Raw genomic sequence first — 25404 nt, forward strand, 5'->3', positions numbered from 1 at the left:
CCATGCAACCCTGATGACCTTTAAATTGACCCCCAGAACTCATGTATCCATAGAGGGAGAGAACTACTCCATGAAGTTGTCCTCTGACCTTCACACATGCTCCCCTATATACATTATACACACACAGAATAAATTTACTTCAGAGCTGGACACAGTGGGCTGTGTTTGTAATCCCAGCACTCAGAGGTTTAGGCAGGAGTTATAGGCTAGCCTGGGCTCAAAGCAAGAGCCCTTTTTCAGAGAAAAAAACATTTAGAATCTCTCTCCTCCAGGTTAGTTATTTATTATAAAATTCTAAGACTGTCCTAAGCCTAGAAAAATACCAGTGGGTAACCTCATGCTTTCAGAGACATTATACCACTTAACCTTCACCATAAGCAGTTATCCAAAGGGCTTTTTTCTTTTCTTTTCTTTTTTTTACATAGGGTCCTGCTAGATATCTCTGACTTACTGGGAACTCACTCCACAGTGCAGGCTGGCCTCCAATTGGTAACAGGCTTGCTGATTCGTTTTTGTGACTAGTAACATTACAGGGTTGAGCCACCATGCCTGACTAACCCCATGGTTTTACACGTGACCGAACGAACAGGTTCATCTTTGTATGAGGTTAAAACAGAGAAACTTATCCCAATTATTTAAAATGTATACATTTCAATAGAGTTAATTTGTTCACATTGTTGGTTGTGAGTAGATTTTCAAAAAAATTGGCAGTAGTTCAAGAATGAAATGTCTAAGCCTGGGGCCGGAGAGATGGCTCAGAAGTTAAGAGCACCAATTGCTCTTCCAGAGGTCCTGAGTTCAAATCTAAGCACTCACATAGTGGCTCACAAGCATCTGTAACTCCAGTTCTTTAGGATCTTATACCCTTTTCTGGCCTCTCACACACATGATTTACAAGCATACATGCAGATAAGACCTCCATACATATAAATAAAAATTTTAAAAATGTCTGACCACAGTCAAATAAAATTTTGTAAATTTAAGTATTATAATAGTCAAACATCCCATGCCGAGATTACTATAAGGAACTCTATTATATGAATGTGGCAATTAGCTGAAATTAGTTTTCTTTTTCCTGTACTGTTTTCATTAAGCATATTTAACTTTTTCAAAAGATACATGTATAGGTGTTTCCCTACAGTGTCTGTGGAGGCATCGGGTCCTCTGGAACTGGAGTTGTAGATATTTGTGAGCCACCACGTGGGTGCTGGGAACTGAACCCCAGGACTCTTACAGAGCAGGTAGCAAGCACTCTTAACCACTGAGCCATTGTTCCAGTTCCAAGCATCTTGACCTGTATTCTGACAGACTTACAGTCTTGCATTGGAAGAATAGATCTGATCCAAAGAGCAAGAAGAAAGTAACAGATTCCAGACTTCTGACACCAGCCTGATTTGCAAGATCCTTGCAGATACAGTTTAGACAGAACTAGTGAACTTACACCGGTAAGAACTGAAGAAAAGCTATGCAGAAAGTGAACATTCGCTTCCCACGGTGTCAGACAAAAGCATTGAGTATTGCCGTATAAGATCTCCTAATGCACGCCTTTAATCCCAGCACTCGGGAGGCAGAGGCAGGCGGATCTCGTGAGTTCGAGGCCAGCCTGGTCTACAGAGCGAGCTCCAGGACAGCCTCCAAAATAATACAGAGAAACTCTGTCTCGAAAAACAAAAAAGATCTCCTAACGTTGTCTTTGTGCCATTTATAAACATGGAAAAATAGAAATCTGTTTGAACTTGTATTTGTGCCCTATTGCTTCTAGAATCTGCTTAGATATGTTTGAGTGGCCCGATTTATATATATGCTGTAGGGAAAGGTAAGGACTTAACTGGTTGAGTTGCATGCAGTTAGGCGGTGGCTCGCTAGAGGGAGTAAAGGAGCGAGACACAGGAAGAGAGCGGGAGAAGACTTAGGTAAGTTTGCGGAGTGCGTGCACCAGGAGGAGGAGGGGCAGCTTGCGTGTAGCTGCTCCACCCTCACTTTGTCAGCAGGTAGAGAGCGTGATTGCACTCCCAGGGGAGGGAGTCAGAGCTAGAACACCAATTACCAACCACAGGCTTCCTGGTGTAGGGAGCTGATCCAGAATTGTCGTTCTGGAAAGGAAGCGCTGAATCCTTCCTTCTTCTCAACTTCCCAAGCCCATCCATGATTCAGAGATACCGCCTTCTCTGGGATTTGTGTGTGTGTGTGTGTGTGTGTGTGTGTGTGTGTGTTTCTGGTAGTGAATTGTTGTATTTACTACTTTGTTGTCTTTCAAGAGCTGATTTAATATTCTGTGCAGAGGCGGCGGGGGGAAAGGACTTTTGCTAGATTTCAGAGATTATTTTGGATCTTCTGTAAGCATTTCCAGAGTTCTTGAGGACAGTGGCTCTCTTCCTGGAATGAGTTTCTGCCTTTGACCTGCGTGGATTGCTTTGTCGGGCTTCGGAATTTCTGCGTACCTACCTGTAGTGCGGACACTTGGTCTGATTGCCGAGTGAGAAGGTGAAGAGTGAGCCGCTCTGGGTTAAGCGGCTCAGATCTTTTTTTAAAGCAGGATTTATAAAAGCATAATTGAATTTGTTTCACCCCCCCGTGGATTCCAGTGGGCCCGACAGCACAACAGGTTTGCAGATTTCTTTTGAAATTCTTTTTTGTTTTCTCCCTCCCTCTGTTTCAGCAAAGTAAGGAATCTATAGCAGGCTCGTGCTCAGTTGCTGGGCTTTTCAGCACTTCTGAAGACTTGGTAGGATTTTTAAATGTGGCCTCAGAAGGCAGTAGGCTTTGTGAGTAAAGTGCATTTATAGTTCCTTAATAGTGCACATTTTAAAAATCTGATGTTTATACAAGAATCTGAAGTTTCACAGGAGCCTAGAAAAACCCCAATCTCCTCTACTCTGTTGATTCCCCCTTCAGTTTAGAGCCTATGACTGGCCACCCCCCCTCTGTGTTTTATTCCCCATCCCCACCCCCTCAAGGAATTTGAAAACGTGTTAGAAATAGTTCTTTGTTTTTCTTCTGAATCTGGAAGATTACAGATTCTAAGGTCTTGATATTAGTCTCCTCGGCATGTTAAGGAAAGTCAAAGTGCTTGATATTCTCAGACTGGAGAATAAAATCTCGAATCCATACGCAAGAAAGGAAACAGAAATATGAATTTTAACTGGGAAAATACCTGGAAAGCTAACCTCATCGAGGATCTCAATATGGAAGTTGGGAGAGATTTTGGTATTCAGGTTTATTCTGTTGTATGTCAAAGATATATGGATCTGTGCCTAATTTTACAGGCACTTTTGGTGGAACACAAAAAAATATAATACACTGAAGATCTTAAAAAGTATATAAATTCAGTAGGCCTAGCACTCTGGGCTATGCTGAAACTCAATCTAGCATGGACGTTTTAATGAATTCCTGCTGTAGCAACCTTATGCATCCCTCCAGGTGTGGCCTGATTAATTTCCACTCTTCTCCTATTAAAAAGGAACCCTGTCACAGCCTTTAGTCTCTAAGATTGACAGTTTCTGGCTGTAAGGGGCCATCGCTCATCTTCTGGGCTGGAGTCTTCACTGTCAGCTGCGGTCGGTGCACTGCCCTTGGCTTTTGTTCATCAACACTGGGTTTAGTGCCTCGGAAATCTGATACATATGGGAGACCAACAGCAAGTGATCGGACACAAAACCAATTCGTGTTGGATCTAAAGCACATTTGGAAATCTCAACGGGCAGTGGTGGTGTTTCTGTGTCCACAGTGACGATGGGAGAAAATGACATACCTGCCCCAGAAGTGGGCTGAAAAAATCCCTCTCCTCCTCCCTATCTGGAATGTCACCGGTGCTTGGGAAGACTCTGTAGAGAATTGTGACCTGGCTTTCTGAAACTGAAGCACAGCCTCTTTCCCCTCCATTCTCTGGATCTGAGAACCTGCGTCTGGGATTAGCTAGTGGAAGCAGTATGCATGGCCGAAGAGCACGGATGCAGCTGGTAGCATGAGTGCTGGCCAGCAGCTGCAGCTGGCTGCCCTCTGGCCCTGGCTGCTGATGGCTACGCTGCACGCAGGCTTTGGACGCACAGGCCTGGTGCTGGCAGCAGCGGTGGAGTCTGAAAGATCAGCAGAGCAGAAAGCTATTATCAGAGTGATCCCCTTGAAAGTGGACCCCACGGGAAAACTGAACCTCACTCTGGAAGGTGTGTTTGCCGGTGTTGCAGAAGTAACTCCAGCAGAAGGGAAATTAATGCAGGCAAGTACTACTTCATTCTGTTCCTTTCCATCTGTTTGAAATGTGCCTTTTTTCTTTTGTCTGACAAACCAGAGCCCATGCAAGGGTTAGCTTTGCTTCATCTTACTGCTTAGCTTTGCATCCCTTCATTCTTGTGAGGGTATTGCTTTATGGGCAGTCTAAAGCAAATTTTTATTTTATTCTTGAAGCAATATATAAATTCTGTATTTTAGGGGGTAATTTGATTATTTTAACTGGTATTGCATAACCTTTTGGGGTATACATAGTAAAACTTTTCTTTACAAATATGTATTTGGGGCACTACTTTTGATAGGTCAAAGTTACAAGTGTATATTTAATTGACTTTGGAAATCTAGCTTACATCTTGTTAAAATGTAAATATTAATTTTAATGGTCACGAACACCCTGAAATTCTAGACTGTCCTTGGAGCACATTTGATTACAGTGTCACTTTTAAAACTCAGTCAAGCTTGGATGCTCTGACTGGCTTTCTACCCCGTGTGGCACCCTAACCCTAACCTCCAAATGGAGAGGACTAGGTTACAAAATGGACCCAAAAGCCTGAACCTGTCCCTGCACCTTCTGGTCCAGTTTTAAAATGTGCAGTTCAAAACTAAAGGTTTATTTGATATATATTTTCTGAACTCACAGTTTTTCCTGACACAATTTCTTAGACTTTCGGACTGTAGCAGACTATGATTTATGTGTTAGATTTATTAACTTACTGGGGCCAGCCTTCTTTAGACAAATTGCTCATTCCTATGGTGAAGACAGAGCTTGCTGAGCTGTGCCCTTTTAATGGGCAATCTACTATCTTACTTCATAGAAAGATGTCGCTTGTTTACTAAAATTTTTCTTGTAAAATGACACTTCTTGCTGAAGTCATTGGAAGCAGGTTTATACAAGCAATCTCAGCATATAATGTCGGATTTTTATTTTGTGATATGCGTAGACTGTGGTTCATAGCTATATGAATTAAAACAGAAGAAGGTAAGAATACAAAATAAATTACAGAGTTATTTTTCAAACATTAGTACTTTAACTGGGTGCTCAGGAGACAGAGGCAAGTGGATCTCTTTGAGTGTCAGGCCAACCTGGCCTATATAACAAATCCAGGACATCCAGCAGACATAAAGAGACCATGTATCCGAGCGAGAGAGAGGGGGAGGGGAGGGAGGGAGGGAAGGAGGGAGGGAGGGAGGGAGAGAGAGAGAGAGAGAGAGAGAGAGAGAGAGAGAGAGAGAGAGAGAGAGAGAGAGAGAGAGAGAGAGAGACAATGTTTACATAAAGTTTAGCAGTTACGTTGTACTACTTTGCCGGTATTTTGAAACTGAAATAAATGAAGAGGATAAAGAATTGAAGTAAAATGTTAGAAAGGCAAACTGCAAAATTGCCATAAGATTTGACACGTATGAGGGGTTATCATCTAAATTAGGCTCCAGGATGGGATTAGGAGTCTTAAAAGCTGGGAATAGAGCAGTGTAGGAGGGAATGTACCCCCCTGGCCTTGCCTTCCTGAGGTGCCTGCTGCATTGTGAATTGTAGCATAGACAGTTTTAGCATTCAGCCATGTGTTTGTGTCTCTGAAGTCTTCAGGAGCCACACTCAGATCTGTGGTAGCATGCTCAGCAGCTTAATGGTCTGCTCTGAGAGACAGCGTCTTCTGTCAGTCCTCATTGCTTGTTTTCTGTTACGGTAAAACTCTTGCCTAAAGCTTCTGTGTTTTCACAAAGGAAAAGGTAGCTGGAAGCGTGCCTTTGCCACCCGTTGTTTTGTCAGTTTTTATTGTATCTTCTCTTCGTCTGCCTTAAAGAAAGCTATTTACCTTCAGGTTTCCCTAAGCATCTTCACTCTGTGAACAGGATTGTTGTTATATCCTTGTAAGAACTTTCAAATTTCTCCATGCACAGCTTTACCTCATTGACGATTTTTCTGTCCATCTGCTCTTCTTTTAGGTTTTTAAATAACCTTTATGGTGGTTCAGTATTAATCACTGAGTATGTCAGTTTGGGGCCTGGTGTATTCTCTGTGAATCAATTTTTTAGTCCGTAGCAGTTAACTAAAATTTTTTTTTCGAGACAGGTTTTCCCTGTATTGTTATGGAGGCTGTCCTGGAACTCGCTCTGTAAACCAGGCTGGCCTCGAACTCACAGAGATCCGCCTGCCTCTGCCTCCCAAGTGCTGGGATTAAAGGCGTGTGCCACCAACGCCCAGCCAACTAAATTTTCTTAATCACTCCTGAAGACAAAACTATTTTTAATAAACCTTTTAAGAGACATATCCTTATACATTATTTTATTGAGCTCTGGTGGTAGGGACACTTGGTTTGTGTGTCTAGAATCCATGCTGTTTGCTCCTTATCAGATTCCACTGCAACTCAATTAACTCATGGAACTGGTTGATCAAGCCTTCCCTTGGAAGTTCTGTCTCTGGTCCTCCATGTGCATGGTAGCTGTGTTGATAGATGTTGTGTCCCCATAACACAGATGGATCATTTCTTGTGACCTTCTGCCTATGAAGTGTTCCTATTAATCTCTAAAGATTCAATTGGGTCTTTGTAAAAGTGCAGTACTATACATAGGAAAATTTATATAAAACAGTGGCTTTAAAAAAGAATAACCTTATCACTTTGAACATTAGACATTTCTTTCCATTTTCCCAGATTAATCCAGGATGCATACACTTTCATGAAAACCAAATTAATTGGATTTCATTGCTTTGCTTTCTATTGCATGGTATTTATTGGATTTCATTGTATTGCATTTTAAATTTGCTTAGACAAAGGGAGCCATCCCATAGCAATGTAGCCCCTTTTGTTTAATAATAATATAGTCCATGCAACTGCCTTTAAAATAATTTTCTTTTTCTTGGCTTTTTCTGATGGTTATAATTCTCATACGTAAGCATTTGGAAGCCAAGCAGTGATGAATTTTTGTCTAGATTCTTATTCCTCACTCTTTATGTTATGATTTTTCCTTTTTAGCAGTAGTCTGGGTCTGTTTCTGTCTGTCTGTCTGTCTCTCTCTCTCTCTGTGGTGTGTGTGTGTGTGTGTGTGTGTGTGTATGTAGTGTGTTGGACCCAGGGCCTTCCGCACGCTAGGTAGATGTTCTGCCATTGACTGATGCTCTTCTTCAAGTCCTGGAAGGATGTTGAAAGAGGAGTTGTCTTTGCTGCTTTGCCTTCTATCTCTCTTCTTCTCTTTTTCTGAAATTTCTCATCTTAGTCCTGAACAATTACATTTCTACTTTGCCCTGGAGTCTTTTCTTTGAGTTGTTGTACCCTCCTAACCCTCCTGATGTTAGCCACCCTCTTTGAAGTGTCCAACTCTCAGGTTCCCTTTGTGTTTGCCAAGCCTTCCTTCCTTCCTTCCTTCCTTCCTTCCTTCCTTCCTTCCTTCCGTCCTCCCTTCCTTCCTTCTTTCCTTCCTCCCTTCCTTCCTTCCTTCCTTCCTTCCTTCCTCCCTCCCTCCCTCTTCTTCTTCTTCATTCCTTTCTGCCTTTCTCCCTCTGTCTTCCATTCAGTTTGTCTACTTAGGGTAACTTACCACTGCTACCTGAAAAGTCGTTGTATTTAACTAGCCATCAAAAACAAAACAAAACACAGTCCAAGGAGACTTTTGAGCCCTCCTAATATTTGATGGTGATTTATAAAGAATACTATTACATGATGGTGATTACAACCTATATAGATACTTTCATTTGAACATATTCTTTGTTTCCTGGGTCCACCATTGCTGATGGAAAATATCCTAGAACTGAGCACTGTCTGATTTCCAGTTTTCTGTCTTACTTATAATTAATTAATGTTTGTGTCTGTTGTTATTATCTAGTGATGTTCTTGTTGCCACGTTTATACACAACTGTAGTCATATTTTCATATTTTCTATTACGTATTTGGCGCAACAAGTCATCTCTAAGCAAAAGAATATGAGGATCTTAGTGTAGCACTAGAGAGGTCACCAACTCTTTGGCTGTCGCATTTTTCCTGTTCAGCTGGTTGTCCTGGATTTTCTTAGTCTCCAGGATAAAGTTATGATCAAGATTAGAACGTGTTGCCCGGAGGCAGCAGACCTGCAATGGGCGCCGAGCCTGGGGTGGTTTCACATTTGGCCCCAAACAGGGAGCACCTCCAGGACAAATTCCCTGTGCCAGTGTCTCTACTTGCCTTCTCGTTTTACCTACCTGTCAGCACGCGCCTGCCCCCTTTTGCATTTTCACTTTATTTGTATTGAACACCTGAAACTTTCTGATTGAAATTTTGGGCCAGTGTCAGAGAGACAGTCCTCTGTTGCAAGCTGTGAACCTAACTGACCCCACAGAGTTGTGGGATTGGAACAAAATAGCTTTTACCTTGGTGAGGGTCAGATTCTTTGCCAGTGACGTTGAGGGATTTGAATATAATAGCTACCAAATGGATACTGTGCATTTTGCAAGTATTAGCTCATTGAATTATCACGATAACTTTATGAGAGAAAGTGTTCTATACATATTTTCTCACTTCTTACAGACAAGGAAACTGAGGACTTAATATCTCTAAGGTAATAAATAACTAGTGAATAATTGGCATAGCTGGAACTTGAACTGTAGAGCTGTGGTTGATCAGCTCTGAAATCCTATACATGCCAAAGGTGGATACACTCCAGAGTGCCACTGTTAGAGGCTGAGCCTGGACACACAATATTCTACTACCTAATAATAATTTCTGTATTTCTATTTTTTCTCATTTTGAGTTTGATTTGCAGAAAAGTGAGTCAATCAGAGTGTTTATCTAGTATCTGCATTACATTACCTTTCTGCTTTTTTTAAAATATGACTACTAACACAGGAATGCAAATAATAAATTTTGAAATAGCATTCATTTAATTGATGTTGCTTAAATGAGTTCCTTGGATACAGATTTCAGAGTAGATTTTACGATTTTTTTTTTGCTTTGCTGCCAGCCTTAAAAGAACTACAGAGTAAATATTCAAGGTACAGTCAACTCTCAGTTATTCATGTTAATGGAGGTGCAGAAAATATAATTAATAATTGACTTTGGAATGTAGTCAGAAATGCACTATCAGATACAAAGTGTGCCCAGATATGAGCCCTGCTCAGGGACTTCTAGATTTGGCCTTTTGTTACAAACCTGGCACCCAGAAGAGAGAAGATACAGAGTATTTTTAAAATCCTTAGTGTGTGTGTGTGTGTGTGTGTGTGTGTGTGTGTGATTTGCCTGTGTGTGTTTATGTATCTCTTGTGTACCTGGGACTGCAGAGGTCAGAAGAGGGCATTGAATCTGCTGGGTCTGGAGTCACAGACAGTTGTGAGCTGCCATGTGGATGCTGGGAATCAAATCCTGGTGCTCTCAAGGAGCAGTCAGTGCTCTTAACCAACGGATGACTCATCTCCTCAGCCCCTTGTAGAATATTTTAATGGTACTTTCCAGATTAAGAGAGAATGTCTTGCTGAGTGTGGTGGCACGGGACTGTAATCCCAGTACTCAGGAGACTAAAGCCATGAACATTATGAATTAGAAACTAACCTGGACTAATAATGAATCCAAGGCCAGCCTGGGCTATTTGGTGAGACTGTCTCAAACAAATAAACAAAACACAATAAAAATAACAAAAACAAGCTGGGCATACTTGGGAGGCAGAGGCAGGCAGATCTCTGTGAGTTCAAGACCAGCCTGGTCTACAGAGCGAGTTCCAGGACAGCCTCCAAAACCACAGAGAAACCCTGTCTCGAAAAAAACAAAAAATAAAACAAAACAAAAAACAAAAAAGATAGGCCTGTTATAATTACCTATAAAGTAGATGTGTGTATGTTTATTCTGTACTTCATGTAAAAATGAAAAAAATGCAAGTTCAAATTTATAATTTATTTTTCACTAATAAGAATTAATAAATGAATTGTGCTTCAACTATTGCTCCCATTATCTATGTATTGTGTGTGCAGGCATCTTCCTGGTGTGTACTCAAGTGGAGATCATGTTCTTTAACATGAATTACTCAGTTCACTATTTTATAAAGGATTAAAAATATTCCTGAAGAGCCAGGTGGTGGTGGCTCTGGCCTTTAATACAGGCATTTAGGAGGTAAAAGCAGGCAGATCTCTGATTTTTAAGACTGTCCTGGTCTACAGAGGGAGTTCCAGGACACCAAGGCAACACAGAGAAATCCTGTCTCAGAAGAAGAAGAAGAAGAAGCAGAAGAAGCAGAAGAAGCAGAAGAAGCAGAAGAAGCAGAAGCAGAAGCAGAAGAAGAAGAAGAAGAAGAAGAAGAAGAAGAAGAAGAAGAAGAAGAAGAAGAAGAAGAAAGAAGAAGAAGAAAGTGTCTCTAGAGTTTAGAGCTCAGGGTTCATTTATTCATTTCTAATGAAGCTCTTTGGCCTTTGTGGGTTTCATCTTTTCTTCCCTTCGGTTGGAAAGTACAATAGAGGGAAATGCTATAAAATAACAATGTGCTATTATTACAGTGTTGGCATCCAGAAATGGTGGTGAGGTATTATAGGGAATGGTATTCATTAAACTTATGTAGCAGTTTTCTTCCATGAAACTGAAGTTGATCCCTAAGTTTTGCTAGCCCTGTAGGAAGAGGTAACATTTTACAGAAAACACACAGAGGCAACAACAGAGAGGCACCGGGGCAGAAGAAACCCTGTGCTTTGCAGGGGATGGAAGAGAAGTGTGAGTGCTGGAGAGAAGGCTGGGGTTAGGAGCCTTGCTGAGGACCCTGGTTCAGTTCTCAGCACCCACGTGGACGCTCACAGCTGTCTGTAACCACAGTTCCAGGGGACCTGACACCTTCTGGCCTCTGCAGGCTCCAGGTATACATGCAATGCACAGACAGATGTGCAGGGAAGACACACAGACATGAAATGGTAATTTAAAAGCCTTTAGCTGGGCAATGGTGCCGCACGCCTTTAATCCTTGCACTCAGGAGGCAGAGGCAGGCAGGTCTCTGAAAGTCCGATGTCAGATTGGTCTACAGAGAGAGTTCCAGGACAGCTAAGGCTACACAGAGAAACCCCATCTGAAAAACAAACAAACAAAAAACAAACCAACAAACAAAACACCTTCCAAAAAAATTCTTAAAAAAAATAAAAGTTAAAAAAAATCTATTTTTATTTGATAGTTTGAGGCAGGGTAGACATGTGTAAACCAGGCTGGTCTGAGTTCAGTGTGTAAACCAGACTGGCCATGAACTCACAGAGATCTGCCTGCCTCTGCCCCCCGCTTGGGTGTTATGATAAAGGTATGAGAAATATGTTTTTAAAGACATCTGAGGAAGCAGATTTCCATGGGTCAGTTGTATTATGTGAAGGGCTAAAGTTTTGTTAATGGCTGAGGCAGTCCCTACTTGGATATATGTTGCCCAGAGTGATAAATTAGTCAAAAACAAATGTTGATGAACAGCTTCCCAACTTTATCCCAAAAAGCCCTTAGAGCTGTGTCCTGACCTCACTAACTACTGTCCTGAGAACTGTTGAATCCCAAGTCTGTACAGTGATCTCTAGGAGCCTCGGTGACCCTGATCCCTTTCTTTCCTCCTCCCCCCAACATTTGGCTCCAGACATTCAACCTTTCAGTAGACTGGGCATACTTCCACCCCAGGTTGTCTTCTGTTAGGCCCGCAGCCGTAACCAATCATACGCCGGACACTTTCTTCTCCTAGACCCCCGGGTGTCAAATGAACGTGGACATGGCCTTCCTCCACCATTGTGCTTACACTGCTTCTCGTTCCCTCTCAGCCCATATTCCCCCTCCATGATTCAGGGTTCTTTTCCACGTTATCGTTTGTAATGACATGTTTTTTCTAGTTGCCATCTTCTCTTAGTAAACTATGAACACTTTTGCTGAACGCTGCATCCTTAGAAATAGTCTATTATGTTAGGTAGTACCTTAGCTCTTGATATTTGCTGAGTGAACGTAGCCGGGCGTTGGTGGTGCACGCCTTTAATCCCAGCACTCGGGAGGCAGAGGCAGGCGGATCTCTGTGAGTTCGAGGCCAGCCTGGTCTACAAGAGCTAGTTCCAGGACAGCCTCCAAAGCCACAGAGAAACCCTGTCTCGAAAAACCACAAAAAAAAAAAAAAAAGATATTTGCTGAGTGAACGTAAGTAACTCGGAGCTGAGATAAAACTCTAGGACAAAACAGATTTACTTATCTCATCATATTTTAATTATTTTGACTTACTAACAGCCAGCTATTTCCCTGATTATTTCAGTATCAAGCATGGCTGTCATGAATATGTCTCGGTATGCTCCTTTGTACAGCACTTGACTGTGTTCATTTCTCCATTAGTTGGTTGGTTGACCCTGGAGATGGGTCCCAGCATGCTGAGCAAGCACCACCTCTTACTTGTTTTGTATCTGTTTTGTTTATTTTTATATGGCTTTGTGTTGGAGGCAGGCTCTCACTGTGTGGCCATGGCTAGCCTGGAGTTTGCTGTGTAGAGCAGGCTGGCCTTGAACCTGTTGCTATCCTCCTACCTCTGCCTCACAAGTGCTAGGGTTACAAAGCCCAGCTTCTGGCTTTGCATTATTTCATAGATAATTCAACCTTGGCTTCTTAGGAAATTCTTGTTTTCCCAGGAAGAGTATTGGGTATTGAATTTAAGCCTTTGATTACAGGATGGTAACTTATGTCCAAAGGACCTCATCTTCTTAGCTCTTAAACTTGGGATTCCTAATTCTGGTTTTAAAATACCTTAAAATAATGTTTTTCGGGCTGGAGGGATAGCTCAGCCGGTAAAGGCTAGGCTCACAACCAAAAATATAAAATAATGTTTTTCTTGCCTCTCTCCCTCCCCTCCTCTTCCCCCTCTTTTCCCCTTCCCCCCCTCTCCCTCTGTGTCTGTCTCTGTGTGTTGTTGAGGATTGAAGCCAAGACCATGTGCATGTTAAGCAAGTGTTCTTCTAGTTTTTTTTTTTCTGGTTTTGTTTTTCGAGACAGGGTTTCTTTGTATTGTTTTGGAGGCTATCTTGGAACTAGCTCTGTAGACCAGACTGGCCTCGAACTGACAGAGATCCGCCTGCCTCTGCCTCCCGAGTGCTGGGATTAAAGGTGTGCGCCACCAGCGGCCGGCAGCAAGTGCTCTTCTAATTCAGCTATATACTCACCTCTAGCCTTGGAATTTTTAAATATAGATTCACTAGCTTTTGTTTTGTTTTGCTTTTAAATAGCAGATAAGCTATTGTACATATTCTAAGCATTATAGTTAGGGAAAATTTGTCCCATGGTTTTTAGTATCTTAGGATTTTCGTTGAATTTGCAATTTTAGAAACACCAAAATGATTTAAAAGTTAATTTTCTAAATTGTAAACTTAGTCGCAGTGGTGGTGCACTCCTTTGATCCCAGCACTCGATAGGCAGAGGCAGGCGGATCTCTGTGAGTTTGAGGCCAGCCTGGTTTACAGAGCAAGTTCCAGGACAGCCTCCAAAGCTATAGAGAAATCCTGTGTCAAAAAAAACAAAAAACCCAAAAAAATTGTAAACCTAAAGGCCCATATTATTTCTCAAGATAGCAAATTAGATAAAACAGAAGTTCTGATCCCTGAATTAAAAACACTGACAATTTTTCAAGCATTGTTTATTTTTAAATCTAGACTAGTATGTGAAGGGAATGACCACAAGTACAATTTTAAGTTGAATTATCAGGCACCTATCAATTTTGTACCATTGTGGACCCAAACCAGGGCCTTTTGTAGACTAGGCAAGCTACCTGTCAATTCTGTACGTGCTGATATCTGGAAACGTTGTTGTTGTTACTTCTGTAGAATAATTTGGTCCTGTGTTTTATGTCTACCACTTTGGCTATTTCCTAAAACATGCACTTGAATGCTCGTTCTTCTTTTGTTTGTCTAAAAACACTTTCTGTAGTCTGGTCAATTAACCACTCTAAAAGAAAATCTTTTGATGGTCTGGGTTTTGTGCACTCTTAATTTTATACTAAACTGTCTTTCTCTAATTCTCACGGCCACTTCTTTAGCCTCGTGCGGGGCTTGTTAGCCTGATGTTGGATCCAGGTCTGCTCTCATCTTCAGTTGCAGTAAAATAGTTTTGGTGTGGGAGTGGGGAGGGGAAGGGGAAGCACCAGGTATTGCACTTGGTAAGTCATTAAGTTAAAGGTAGACTAAAACACTTGTCCATTCTTTTCATTTTACAGATAAAGAAGATTAATATTTATCAGCCAGAGATCTGGTATATTTTATTGACTGATATTTTTAGCCAAGTTTATTCATCTTAAACAATGTGTTGTCATTGCTGGAATTAAAAACCAGACACACTATTGAGAAGGTACTATAGCTGGACATGGTGGCATACACCTATAATCCTAGAACTTAGGAAACTTAGGCAAGTGAACTGAGATCTGAGGGCCAGTCTAGGCTACACAGCAAGTTTGAGGCAAGCCTGGGTCACATAGTAAGACCTTCAGCCAAAAAACACTTTTTTTTAATAAGCTTGTCTGGTGGTTCACATCTGTGATCCTAGCACCAAAGGAGGCTAAAGCAGAATGGCCGGCCTGGGCCAGGCTAGCCAGGGTAACAGAGTGAGATCCTATCTCACAAGAGCTGCAACAACAACAAAAACCAAACACAGGGCTGGAGAGGTGGCTCAGTACTTAAGAGCACCAGACCACCCGAGTTCAGTTCCCAACTATCTGTGACTCCAGTTCCAAAGGAAGAGATGTCCTCTTCTGACTGTTTGTGGTGAACCACTTAAACACATTAAAATCATATTTTAAAAAGTAATGATGGTTGGTTGAATTTTAAAGGATATAGTAATGGGGATAGAGCTCGGTGGTAGTGTTTGTCTTGTATACATATGGCCCTTGGTGTGAGCTTAAGTACCTCAAGGGACGGTACTACAGACTGATAGTCATGGTACTCAGGAGACTGAAGCAGGGGCATTTTAAGTTTGAGACTAATGAGATACAGAGTAAGACCCTGTCTCAAAAGAAAGAAAAGAAAATATTACAGATTTCATTGAATGTCTTTCATCTTTGATGCCTAGTCAGCTAGAAGGCATGCTTTAAAAACAAATAATTCAGGGAAAAAATACTTTGTCACAATTTAGCATTATGTTCTTGTCATTTATTCTATCATAAAAATCACTGTAGACCAAGTGGTGTATAGCCTGGATCATTGGAAAGCCCTTGGAAGTCTAGGCTGAGGAAACTCGTCCTAAGTGGAGGCTGTGCTGGCTGGCTTCCCTGGATGTTAACATGGTGGTTCCCTGACTGTGTGCTGAGGCCGTTACTATGGGAAACAGGAGCACAGCCCCTTACCTTGCAGCAGCTGGGGAGATGCATCTTAAACACCAGAAGGGCAGTGTGTGATGGATGACAGAGTAAAGTTACAGGCATAAAAGCACCAGCGCGCCAGACTTATTTTCTCCAGAGTTGGTCACATGACTATAGTAGGCTGGGCTTGTGGCTCTAGTAGTAAGGCACTAGCCTCTCACATGAGGCTCTGGGTTCAGTCTCTACCCAAGTAGGTAATTAAAAGTGAATGCAGAATTAAACAAAAATGAAAGAAAAGGCTATGGTAATTCAGACTTGAGTCCTCTGTGACTGAAGCAAGACAAAGTAATATTAAGTTTTAACCCAAGCAGTTTTAAGTAGCTTAAATATGGGGGACCATTGCAACCCAAGTTGATGAGTTGCCACTCACAGATGTAGAGTATAATGTTCCCTGTATAGTCTTGCATCACTGTACTCCTCAGTAACAGTCTCTTCAGAAGTCCAAATAACTAAACAATGCTTGCTGGCTTTCATTCAGATCGCAAACTGGCTTTCTAAAATGTGCAAGAAGTCCCGTTGATGCATTCAGCTTTAAATGGAGTTTTATAGAGTGGGTGCTTTGAGTTGATAATCTCAAGTGTTTCGGTTTTGATTCTTCACAACCTGAATCCTATGGAAAAATATATAATAAAATTATTATACAAAAAGTGAAGTATTTGGAGCCAGGCGGTGGTGGTGTACACCTTTAATCCCAGCACTTGGGAGGCAGAGGCAGATGGATCTTTGTGAGTTCGAGACCAACCTAGTCCTACAGAGAAACCCTGTCTCAAAAAAACAAAAAACAAGCAAAAACATAATAATAAAAAGAAAGAAAGTGAGGTATTTTAACAGCAACAACAAAAGGTTTCTTAATGTAACAGCTGTTTGTTTGAGACACAGTCTTATGTCCCCCAGGCAGGCCTTGAACTCCCCCCCTTGTCTTCAATTGCTAAATAATGCCTGAGGGAATCTAATGGACCCTTTAGAAAGACCCGGAAGAGCCAGAGATAACCTAGAACCAGATGGGAGTCAAAGAAGCTCGAGTCTGAGCCTTAAAAACCTCGTGAGCGTGGATTATTAGAGCAAAGCTAAACAATCACACAAGAACTCGGGTTTCGGAGCGTTTGGTCCGTGTTCACGCTCTGGTGTGTAAGCATTCTGAGAGGATGGAGACGGAGCCATCTGGTCAGTTACTATGCCTTCTCACTAAAGCGTGACTATCTGCATTGTGAGTCCCCAGAAGACTTCCGCCTGCAGAAAAGAGGGGCTGCCTGCTGGTGGGACCCACAGTAGACACAAAAGCGCCTTCTTAGAGGCCAGTCGGCGGCAGAGGCAGCCTGTACAGGCAGGCCTGCACCTCTCAGAGACTGGGATCAGATTCCTTCCCCAGGGGGGTTTCCAGATAGTTTGCACTTCAGAAAAATCTTTTCTTTCTCCCGCTGTCCACGCCCTGCAAAGAATTTTCTTTTAACAACAACAACAACCAAAAGTTTTATAATCAAAGATCTTTGTCCTTAGTTGTTGGACATCAAAGGAAGTTTGGAGCAGACTGGGGGATTATGTGAGTGGCCAGAATTTATTCTGAATGCAAACTTGCAACATTAGCAAGTCCCCCAAAGAACATTCTTAGAGCTGAAAGAGACCCTCCACAACTACGTCTTTATCCTTCCTCAAGTTAGATGTGCCACAGAAAGGGACAAATGAGTTGAGTTCCTCTGTCGCTGAGCTTGGACCTGTCCCAGGAATGTTTGGGTTTTGAGCTGCAGACTTCCTAGAAGAGGCCACCCCCCTATGCATCTGCTGTTTTATAACTTATACTGGGAAACATCGGGTACTACAGAGAACTATCAACAACAAAACCATCTTTTAACCTTCAGTACTTCAGCTCTTGGGAATTTGGTGTTTCTTTCTGGGCAGTTGGTGACATCACCAAATTTTGGGAGCCACATTCTCTGCATTCCCTGCTGTCTCTGAGGTGATGATGATGTCATTTTCTCCCACAGAGGAAAACCTCAGCACCCTGAGGGCCTGAACTCAGGTTTTAGCAGATAAATGAAGGAGGAATTGCTTGTAGATTTGAACTGATTTGTCGTCTGTCAAAAGGAGGCAAAGGCATCTTCGGTTCTGTCACCATAGCCTGGCTTATTTGTCATCTAACCAGAATTAAGACTATAAATTACAGAATTGTTTTTCTGCGTGACAACCAAGATTCATTTAACATTTCGATACTTATGCTTGTGACATCTATAGGCCATCATTCTCTGAGCTTTCTACTCCCTCTTAAACACCCTCTTAATCCAGGAAATTTCTAAGCTTTTGAGAACCTATTTATAGATTATCCAGTTTCTTTCACAGAACAGATTAATATCACCAGCCAAAAAGGAGAACTGAAATGACGGTTTAAGCAAGTTTGTTGAATTTCTACCCAGAGCAAAGCACAGGGCTACCTTACTCTTGGCTTTGTGGGTGTGAACTCAAGAGAGTGTTGCCCTCAGAGACAGAGCAGTGGTTGGAAATCAAATTCCAGGAGCACGCAAAAATGCTCAGTTTCCAACAGTGGCAGTCCCCAGTACCCCCACAGGGGTTCAGTGAGCACCCTCAGAGCCTCTTTGTGGTGTCCCTGTGGTTATCAACATCATAAATTCCAAAGGTTTGCCCTAAAGACAAACCTCAGAGAAACATCGCTTGTCTATCTCTGCCACTAAAAGTAACCTTTTATGCTTCTAGTTGTTTCTGAACTCACGTGTTATAGTTTTGTGGGTTTTTTCTTAAAGTCTTTTTCATGGACTCATCACAGACTATTCCCCAAAGTTTTTGTTTTTTTAATTTCTATTGTGTGTGCAAATTTTGTGTCAGCAAGTGTTACATGTGTGGAGTTGTCTGTGGAGGAGACAAAAGAGATATGTCCTAGAACTGTAGTTGCAGGCAGTTGTGAGCCAATCTTAACTGCTGAGCTATTTCACCAGCCCTCTCAAAAGTTTTTAATGCACTCAAGGGCTGGAGGGATGGCTCAGCTGTTAAAGGCTAGGCTCACAACCAAAATGTAAATGCACTCACTAGTTTGCTCTAGGATGGTACTGCAGACTCTGAGATAAATGGGATTTATCAGTTTATTTTACTTAGCAGTGAAAACCTACCTGTTCAAGGTCAGTGTATGGCCACACTACCCTGACCATGACTGATGGAGGAAGCTAAGCATGGTTGGGCCTAGTTAGTACCTGGATGAGAGAAAGCAGACCAGTGTGGGCGTGCAGGAGTAGGGAAGAGATGCCAAGGCATGAAATTCTGGGTGACAGGAAGACCTCCAACTCAGAACAGTAGCATTAGCATTTGGAGGGTGCAATGGCACACACCTTTAGTCCCAACACTCAGGAGGCTGAGACAGACAGATCACAGTGAGTTCAAGGCCAGCCTGGTCTACAAAGAGAGTTCCAGACCAGCCAGAACTAGATGGAGAGACCTTGTCTCAGAACAGTGACAACAAAACAAAAAGCCAATAGACTAACCCCCCCCCAAAATCAAACAAACCTTACCTATTCAAGTATTAGATTATAGAGGTTTTTTAAAACTATATGAGTAAAGTTTACTGAAAATATGAGTCCTTCTAGTCCAAATAAAGACATAGCAAATTAAACTATCTGGGAAGAAGCCACCCTGCAGATGACTTCATTTTCACAGTCTTATTTCTCCTGAGTTGTACACTTGAACCAAATTCATGATGCTATATAAAATGCTTCCAAGTAATGTCATTCATTAAGGTATGGGACAGGATTTCACAGCTTGTTTCCATTTTTGTTGTTTTCTAAAGGGAAGTTTGAGTTGGAGACTGTCTGGCAGGTTTCCACACCCCTGCTGTACCACCTGCCCTGGCAGAGACAATGGAATCAAAAGTCAAGTTCTTTACAACTGCACCTGCCTTGTAAATACTGCAGGAGATTTGATTTTCTACCGTGGCTATAAACTACTCAGAAACTGTAATAGTTCCTGGCACCCAAACAGAGGGTGCACGGCTGAATTGAGACCCTCAGTTCAAGAGGAGAGAGCAGAGCTAGTTCTCCCATTGACGTCTTGTGTAGTCTTAGAGTGGCATTCAGTGATCATTGTATTGTTTGCCAGACGGGGGAGATGAAAGTTTCTGGCTCACCTAGTTTTCAAGACTTTAAGGGTCATGTGGTAACCTGGCATTTGAAACTTACCTCGTGCAGTTCTGCATCTAACGAGTTCAAATGAGTATGGTCTATTCAGAATAGAGGAACGAGTATGAGCTATTGAGAATACAGGAGGCACATATTCCAGAGTGAGGCCACCCTGTGGCATTCTCAGGAGTGAGAAACTGCTGTTTCCCCTTGCTGGGTTCTCCAGTAGTGCAGGTTATAGCTACTTGGCCACCAGATGAAAGCTCTTCAATTAGGCAGTTGTTTGGAAGCCACAAAACAATCTCATGACTATTTTTTTTCCTCTTTTGAATTATCAGAGTGCTTCTTGGTTCCCTTTAGGGCAGAATTACCTCCTTGGCTTTTAATTTTTGTATATAACTGGGAGCATTCTAGCCTAAGAACATAATTTCTATCACTGATGAAATAATTGAAGATAATATGCCCCCAAACGGTGCTATTTGCTTAGTATCCGCATCTAATGGTACACTGTGATAATAAGGCGTGAAGGGTGCTCTGTGGTAAGGGGGAACATCCTGCAGCCAGTAGAGCTCTCAGTGGTCCTGTGATTTCATCTCATCTCTGATCCTGCTTAGCTTCATGACCTTAAGGAAGATTGCTTAACCTCTGGGAGCTCGTGTCCTCATGAGTGACATAGGGATAATAGTAATAAAAGGCCTGATCGCCTGGAATGAAATCATGTGTGAGAGCGGTCTTTGAAGATTGCATGTGTACAGTATTACTATTAATAGCAGTTAGACTTGGGCGCCTTCTCATTCATCCAATAACTGTCAGAAGACAGTGGGAGTTACTTAGAGGCAGTTAACTTGTTGGGTATTATCCCTAAATGGTCACCTAGGCTAACCGTGCTTTAATGTGGCTGCAAAGATGAAGCTTTAGCTTTACATTTTTGTGTGTCTAAGGATTGATTAATGTTCCGGTTATGTAGTGCAAGCACTGGCTTGGAGAATGACTAACTGTGAGTTCTGTGTCTGTCTTGGTCGTGCTGTGGTGAATCACTTCTCTGCCCTGGACCTTTGCACATGTGGTCATTCTGTCCATGGTTAATAAGCTGATCAAGGCACAAAGCAGATGTGTTCTGCCTTCCCACATAGTGACCTGAGGGGGCCTAGAACTGCATAAACACCACTCTTCTGCCTTCCCCCTTGGAGCATTTCACTTCATTGCTTTGAAGCATCTGCTTAGAATGCCTCAGCTTCTTCAGTTTCCTGTGTAGCCTGCAGCTGCCTCCTAAGAGCTGTAAGGCATTCAGGATTGTGAAGGGGACTAACTTACCTGCTTCATTATGCCGTGCTGGTCCCAACATGTTCTCTGAGGCTCAGCAGATAAAATTCTTATCCTGCTTGGAAAGAATCTGGCTAGTTCCTGCGCCTCATCCGAGAAGAACGAGATGAAAATAAGAACAAAGGAGAACTCCAGCTTTAGCACCTATCAAACATTTGGGGCCCTGGCACTGTTTTCAGGTGAAGACCATTCCCTGAGATGGGTCTTCTGCGGGATGAAAAGTCAACGTTTTTGTAGCTTTACCAACTTGAGTCCTGTTCCCCAAATAGATAGATAATGGGATAAAGATAATTATAGGTTTCCTGGTCTTTTCTACTTATTCCTTCACTGTCATGATTAAACACACACAGCCTATAGCTCAGTTACTATTATTAACCTCTCAGCACTTGTATGGTATTATAACTCATTTCAATCACCCGCACAAAACTGTGGGGGGTAGGAGAGGAGGTGGGTGGGGTGGGGTAGAGAGGAGAAAATGTCTTCTGTATTACTGGCTTTCAGTAGCATCTTTCCTCCCTGAAGACACTTCTGGGAGAAAACTGTTTTCTTCCCAAGGCCTAATAAAGATGAGTGAGTGAGGTTTGCAGGGCATTTGAAGCTTCCTGGAATAAAGACTGGGACAAGCCCTCAGCATCACTGTCACTGTCATGAAAAAGGAAAGCCAGAGTGTGATGCCTTGGGGCAGTTCCAGCGGCCTTGTTTGATGTCCCTTTGTGACCTTTACCTCTTGATATCTTTATACATTTATTGAGGCTGTTGGACAAAGTCTTGAGTCCTAAGCCATAGGGTGGTAAGATTATAAGAATGAATGGCTGCTACACTCTACTTCTTATTGTTTTTGTTTGCTTTTATTTTAGGGACAGAGTTTTGCTATGTAGCTCATAGCAAAGAAATGGGCTCAAATCTGCGAATGTAGCACATGCCGGCCTCAAACCTCTTGCCTTTGCCTTCTAAGTGCTGGGGTTATGGGTATGTGCCGCCAGAGCTGGCTAGCCTCCAGGTCTATGGGTGGAATTTTTTAAAACCTTTTTTTTCTGTCTTTAGATACCTTGTTGTTCCAGTCTGATAATCCTAGTGGCAAGGTTAATTTAGTCTGTTCATTTGAGGGTTTGTGTCTCATTCTTAATAATCTATAAGTTGGTGTTTTATAGATTTTTCATTAAGTAAAATAAATATGCATACAAAAGAAAAACAAATAGTATATTAACTAGAATGCTTCTGTCCTGCAGATAAAAACCTAAGAATCTCCTGGATAGCTTCTAAGTGTAGCCCATTATTTCATGCTAATAATGGCCATGTTAATATTCTTGTAGTATCGTAAGATGTGTAGATTAAACTATGTGTAATATAATTTATTTAGGTAAAAAAATGCACCAACGTATTTTAGAAAGGGGTCCAAAACTGCAAATTGAGTTTTCAAGTACTTCCTGGTTCTTAGGTAGACAAATCACAATGTTATCATTAGTCAGGGACCTGAGCTAACTAGAATATCCCATCCCCTAATTAGCAAGTGGATTTGAGAATCAGAGTCATATTCTCTGTGTGTGTCTCTGTTTCTCTCTTCCCTTGTTTTTCTTTCTCAGGGTGGAGTACAGGGTAATTACTCCCTGCTGAGGTCTGCCTGAATCATACACCTCACCCTTTTCTTCTCTTCTTTCTTCTCTTTTTATTTCATACTTTGGGGGGGGGGTTCTCTGTATTATTTTGGAGGCTGTCCTGGAACTTGTTCTGTAGACCAGGCTGGCCTGGAACTCATAGAGATCTGCCTGCCTCTGCTTCCCAAGTGCTTGCTAGGATTATAGGCATGTGCCACCAACGCCTGCAACTCTTTTCTTTTTAGATGTTGTTCATTGATTTTAAGTTTGTGGTGTTGTTGTGTTTTATACAAAAGGGCATGTTGTTAATAGTCCTAATTGATGGCTTGTCTGTTTTAGATTTTTAAACAGTTGTCCTACAATAGCGTTGAATACACGCACACGTGTTAACCTGTAATTTTTAAGTTGCGTTTATTTGTTTGTTTAGGTTTTTTTAGATCAGGTCTCACTATGTCGCCTTGGCTGGCCTGGAACTCACTCTGTAGACCAGACTAACCTAAAACTCATAGAAATTCTCCTGCCTCTGCCTCCCTAGTGCGGAATCAGAGACATGCACCACCACACCTGGCACAATTTGATTTTTTGAGGCAGGGTCTTGTGTACCCCGGGCTGGACTGCAGCCTGTTATGCAGCTGACAGTGAATGCCCACTTCTCCTGCACCTGCCTCCTGAGTGCGACGGTCACAGGCGACACAGGTGTGCTACATATTTACTCATTTTCCCTCTAAGCTTTCACCACATAAGTGCAATCTGGGAGGGAAAAAAGCAATGATACCTGGACCTTTCCACTGGCACCAAAAGAGTTCAAGTTCTGAGGTCAAGGATGGGTGTGTCGTGGCAGTAACTTAAAGGAAAAAAATTGAAATTGTCACCATATCTATCTTTATACTAAAACAACTATGACTCTACCATGATAATTAAAAAACAATGATTTAAAAAGAGAAGTATTTAGGTTATCTTGAACATAAACATATGAACACATATGTATTTGCATATATTGTAGAGAGAATAAATACTCATCCCCATTCCGTGTTTTAAAACAGAGTTTCACTCTTAGCCCAGGTTGACCTCCAACTTTTTATGATCCTTCTGCCTTAACTTTCCAAGTGCTGGGATTATGCTGAGATTACAGCAGGAATGCATCCCCATGCCCAGTTTAGAGAATAAAATGTACATACACACCATATGTACACACAAACACACACACACACACACACACACACACATATATATATATATATATATAGAGAGAGAGAGAGAGAGAGAATTTTGAGATAGGGTCTTATGTATCCTAGGCTGGCGTTGAACTTCTGACCCTCTTGCCTGCCCTCCCAAGTGTTGGGACTAAAGGCTTGTACCACCATACCTGTTTCCTGCTGTTCTGGGGGAATCAAACCCAGGACTTCGTGCATGCCAGACAATCACTCTACCAACTGAGCCACACCCCAGCAAGAATATTAAATATAAAAGCTTAATTTTCACCCCTTTTAGGGGAAAGAAACTACTACTCTTATTTCCTTTCCTTTTTCTTTTCCTTTCTTTCTTTCTTTCTTTCTTCCTTTTTTGAGACAGTGTTTCTTTGTGTTTCTTTTGTGTAGCTTTGGAGCTCCGTAGACTAGGCTGGCCTCAAATCACAGAGATCCACCTGTCTCTGCCTCCCAAGTGCTGGGATTAAAGGCATGCACCACCACTGCCCAGTTTATGGACCGATTTCTTAAAACAACTGCTTTTGGAGATCCGTCAGGAAAATTAGCTATCTGTCCTTTGAAAGTTTTCCTGCTGAGACAGAGATTGGTCACATGCAAAATAGGTGATCCTTTGTCCTCCAGTCCCTTCTCCTACCCATAGTTTTAGCCAGTTTCACAAAATGATGTCTAATGCTTTTGCAAATGTCTTCCTCTCAGTTTTGGTGCACATCTCTTCCGGTTGTGTTGGTTTTTAACCTACATCATGATCCATCCTGTTTCTCATCTGTCATTCACATTCTTCACGCTTCTTAAGAATCTGTAGTTGGGGCTGGAGAGATGGCTCAGGGGTTAAGAGCACTGCCTGCTCTTCCAGAGGACCCAAGTTCAATTCCCAGCACCCACATGATGGCTCACAACCACCTGTAATGAGATCTGGCGCCCTCCTCTGGCCTGCAGGGATACAAGCAGGCAGAACACCGGATACATACTAAATACATCTTTAAAAAAACACAAATCTGTAGTTGTTTTCCCTCACTCTCAGAAAGGAAAAGGGCATAGCTGTGTATGCCACCCACTGTGTGTATCAGTTGGGGGTGGCTGACGACCGGGCCTGTTGTCCGGAGTTTCAGTAAATGTTTTTAAATGTCTTTGTTGAGTTGGTTGGTTTGCTGCTGCTGCTGATTCCCCACAGGCTGCAGTAGCATGCTACTGCACTGCGTGCCGGACTACATGTTGACCAGCATCTTCCCCATTAGAACGAGATCTCGGAGAAAATTAGAAAATGCAGAACATGACAGAGGAGAACTGAAATGTGTGGTTTTCTCCAGCTCAGTGGTAAGGCTGCTTCCTACGGGACTTCACAGTGAAGAGGTGAAGTATAAGCAGACATCCCTCTGCCGTTTGCTCTGATAGCTGTTTCTGAGCAGCAGTTTTTTCTTTTTGAAGTTTAACACAAGATTTTTAGAGTGAGAGATGTTACAATCTCTCTTCCAGAGGAACATCTCAGACTCTTGTGTTTTATAGCTTTCTGACTTTATTGCCATAATAGATTTACTTAGCAGGGAGTTCTGACCATCTATAGGAGCATACGTGTATGTACGTAATAATAAACTATCCTTCACACAAAAGGGTTAGCCGGCACGGCTGTTGCTATGCTGGAAGGTTTAAGTGCCTCTCAGT

At 42.1% G+C, this 25404-nt stretch overlaps 1 protein-coding gene across 1 annotated transcript in view; it reads left to right on the plus strand.

Moving 5' to 3' along the window:
* Positions 1-1936: 1936 nt before the first annotated feature.
* Positions 1937-25404, plus strand: part of Rnf43 (ring finger protein 43) — a 68417-nt gene continuing 44949 nt past the window's right edge. Inside the window, exon 1 of the mRNA XM_013117582.3 lies at positions 1937-4216. Coding sequence (XP_012973036.2) covers positions 3965-4216 — 252 coding nt within the window. The 5' untranslated portion in view covers positions 1937-3964. The remainder of the gene's footprint in view (positions 4217-25404) is intronic.

The sequence above is a fragment of the Mesocricetus auratus genome, unplaced genomic scaffold, assembly GCF_017639785.1.
Source record: "Mesocricetus auratus isolate SY011 unplaced genomic scaffold, BCM_Maur_2.0 Super-Scaffold_100007, whole genome shotgun sequence".
In the NCBI taxonomy this organism is placed as follows: Eukaryota; Metazoa; Chordata; class Mammalia; order Rodentia; family Cricetidae; genus Mesocricetus; species Mesocricetus auratus.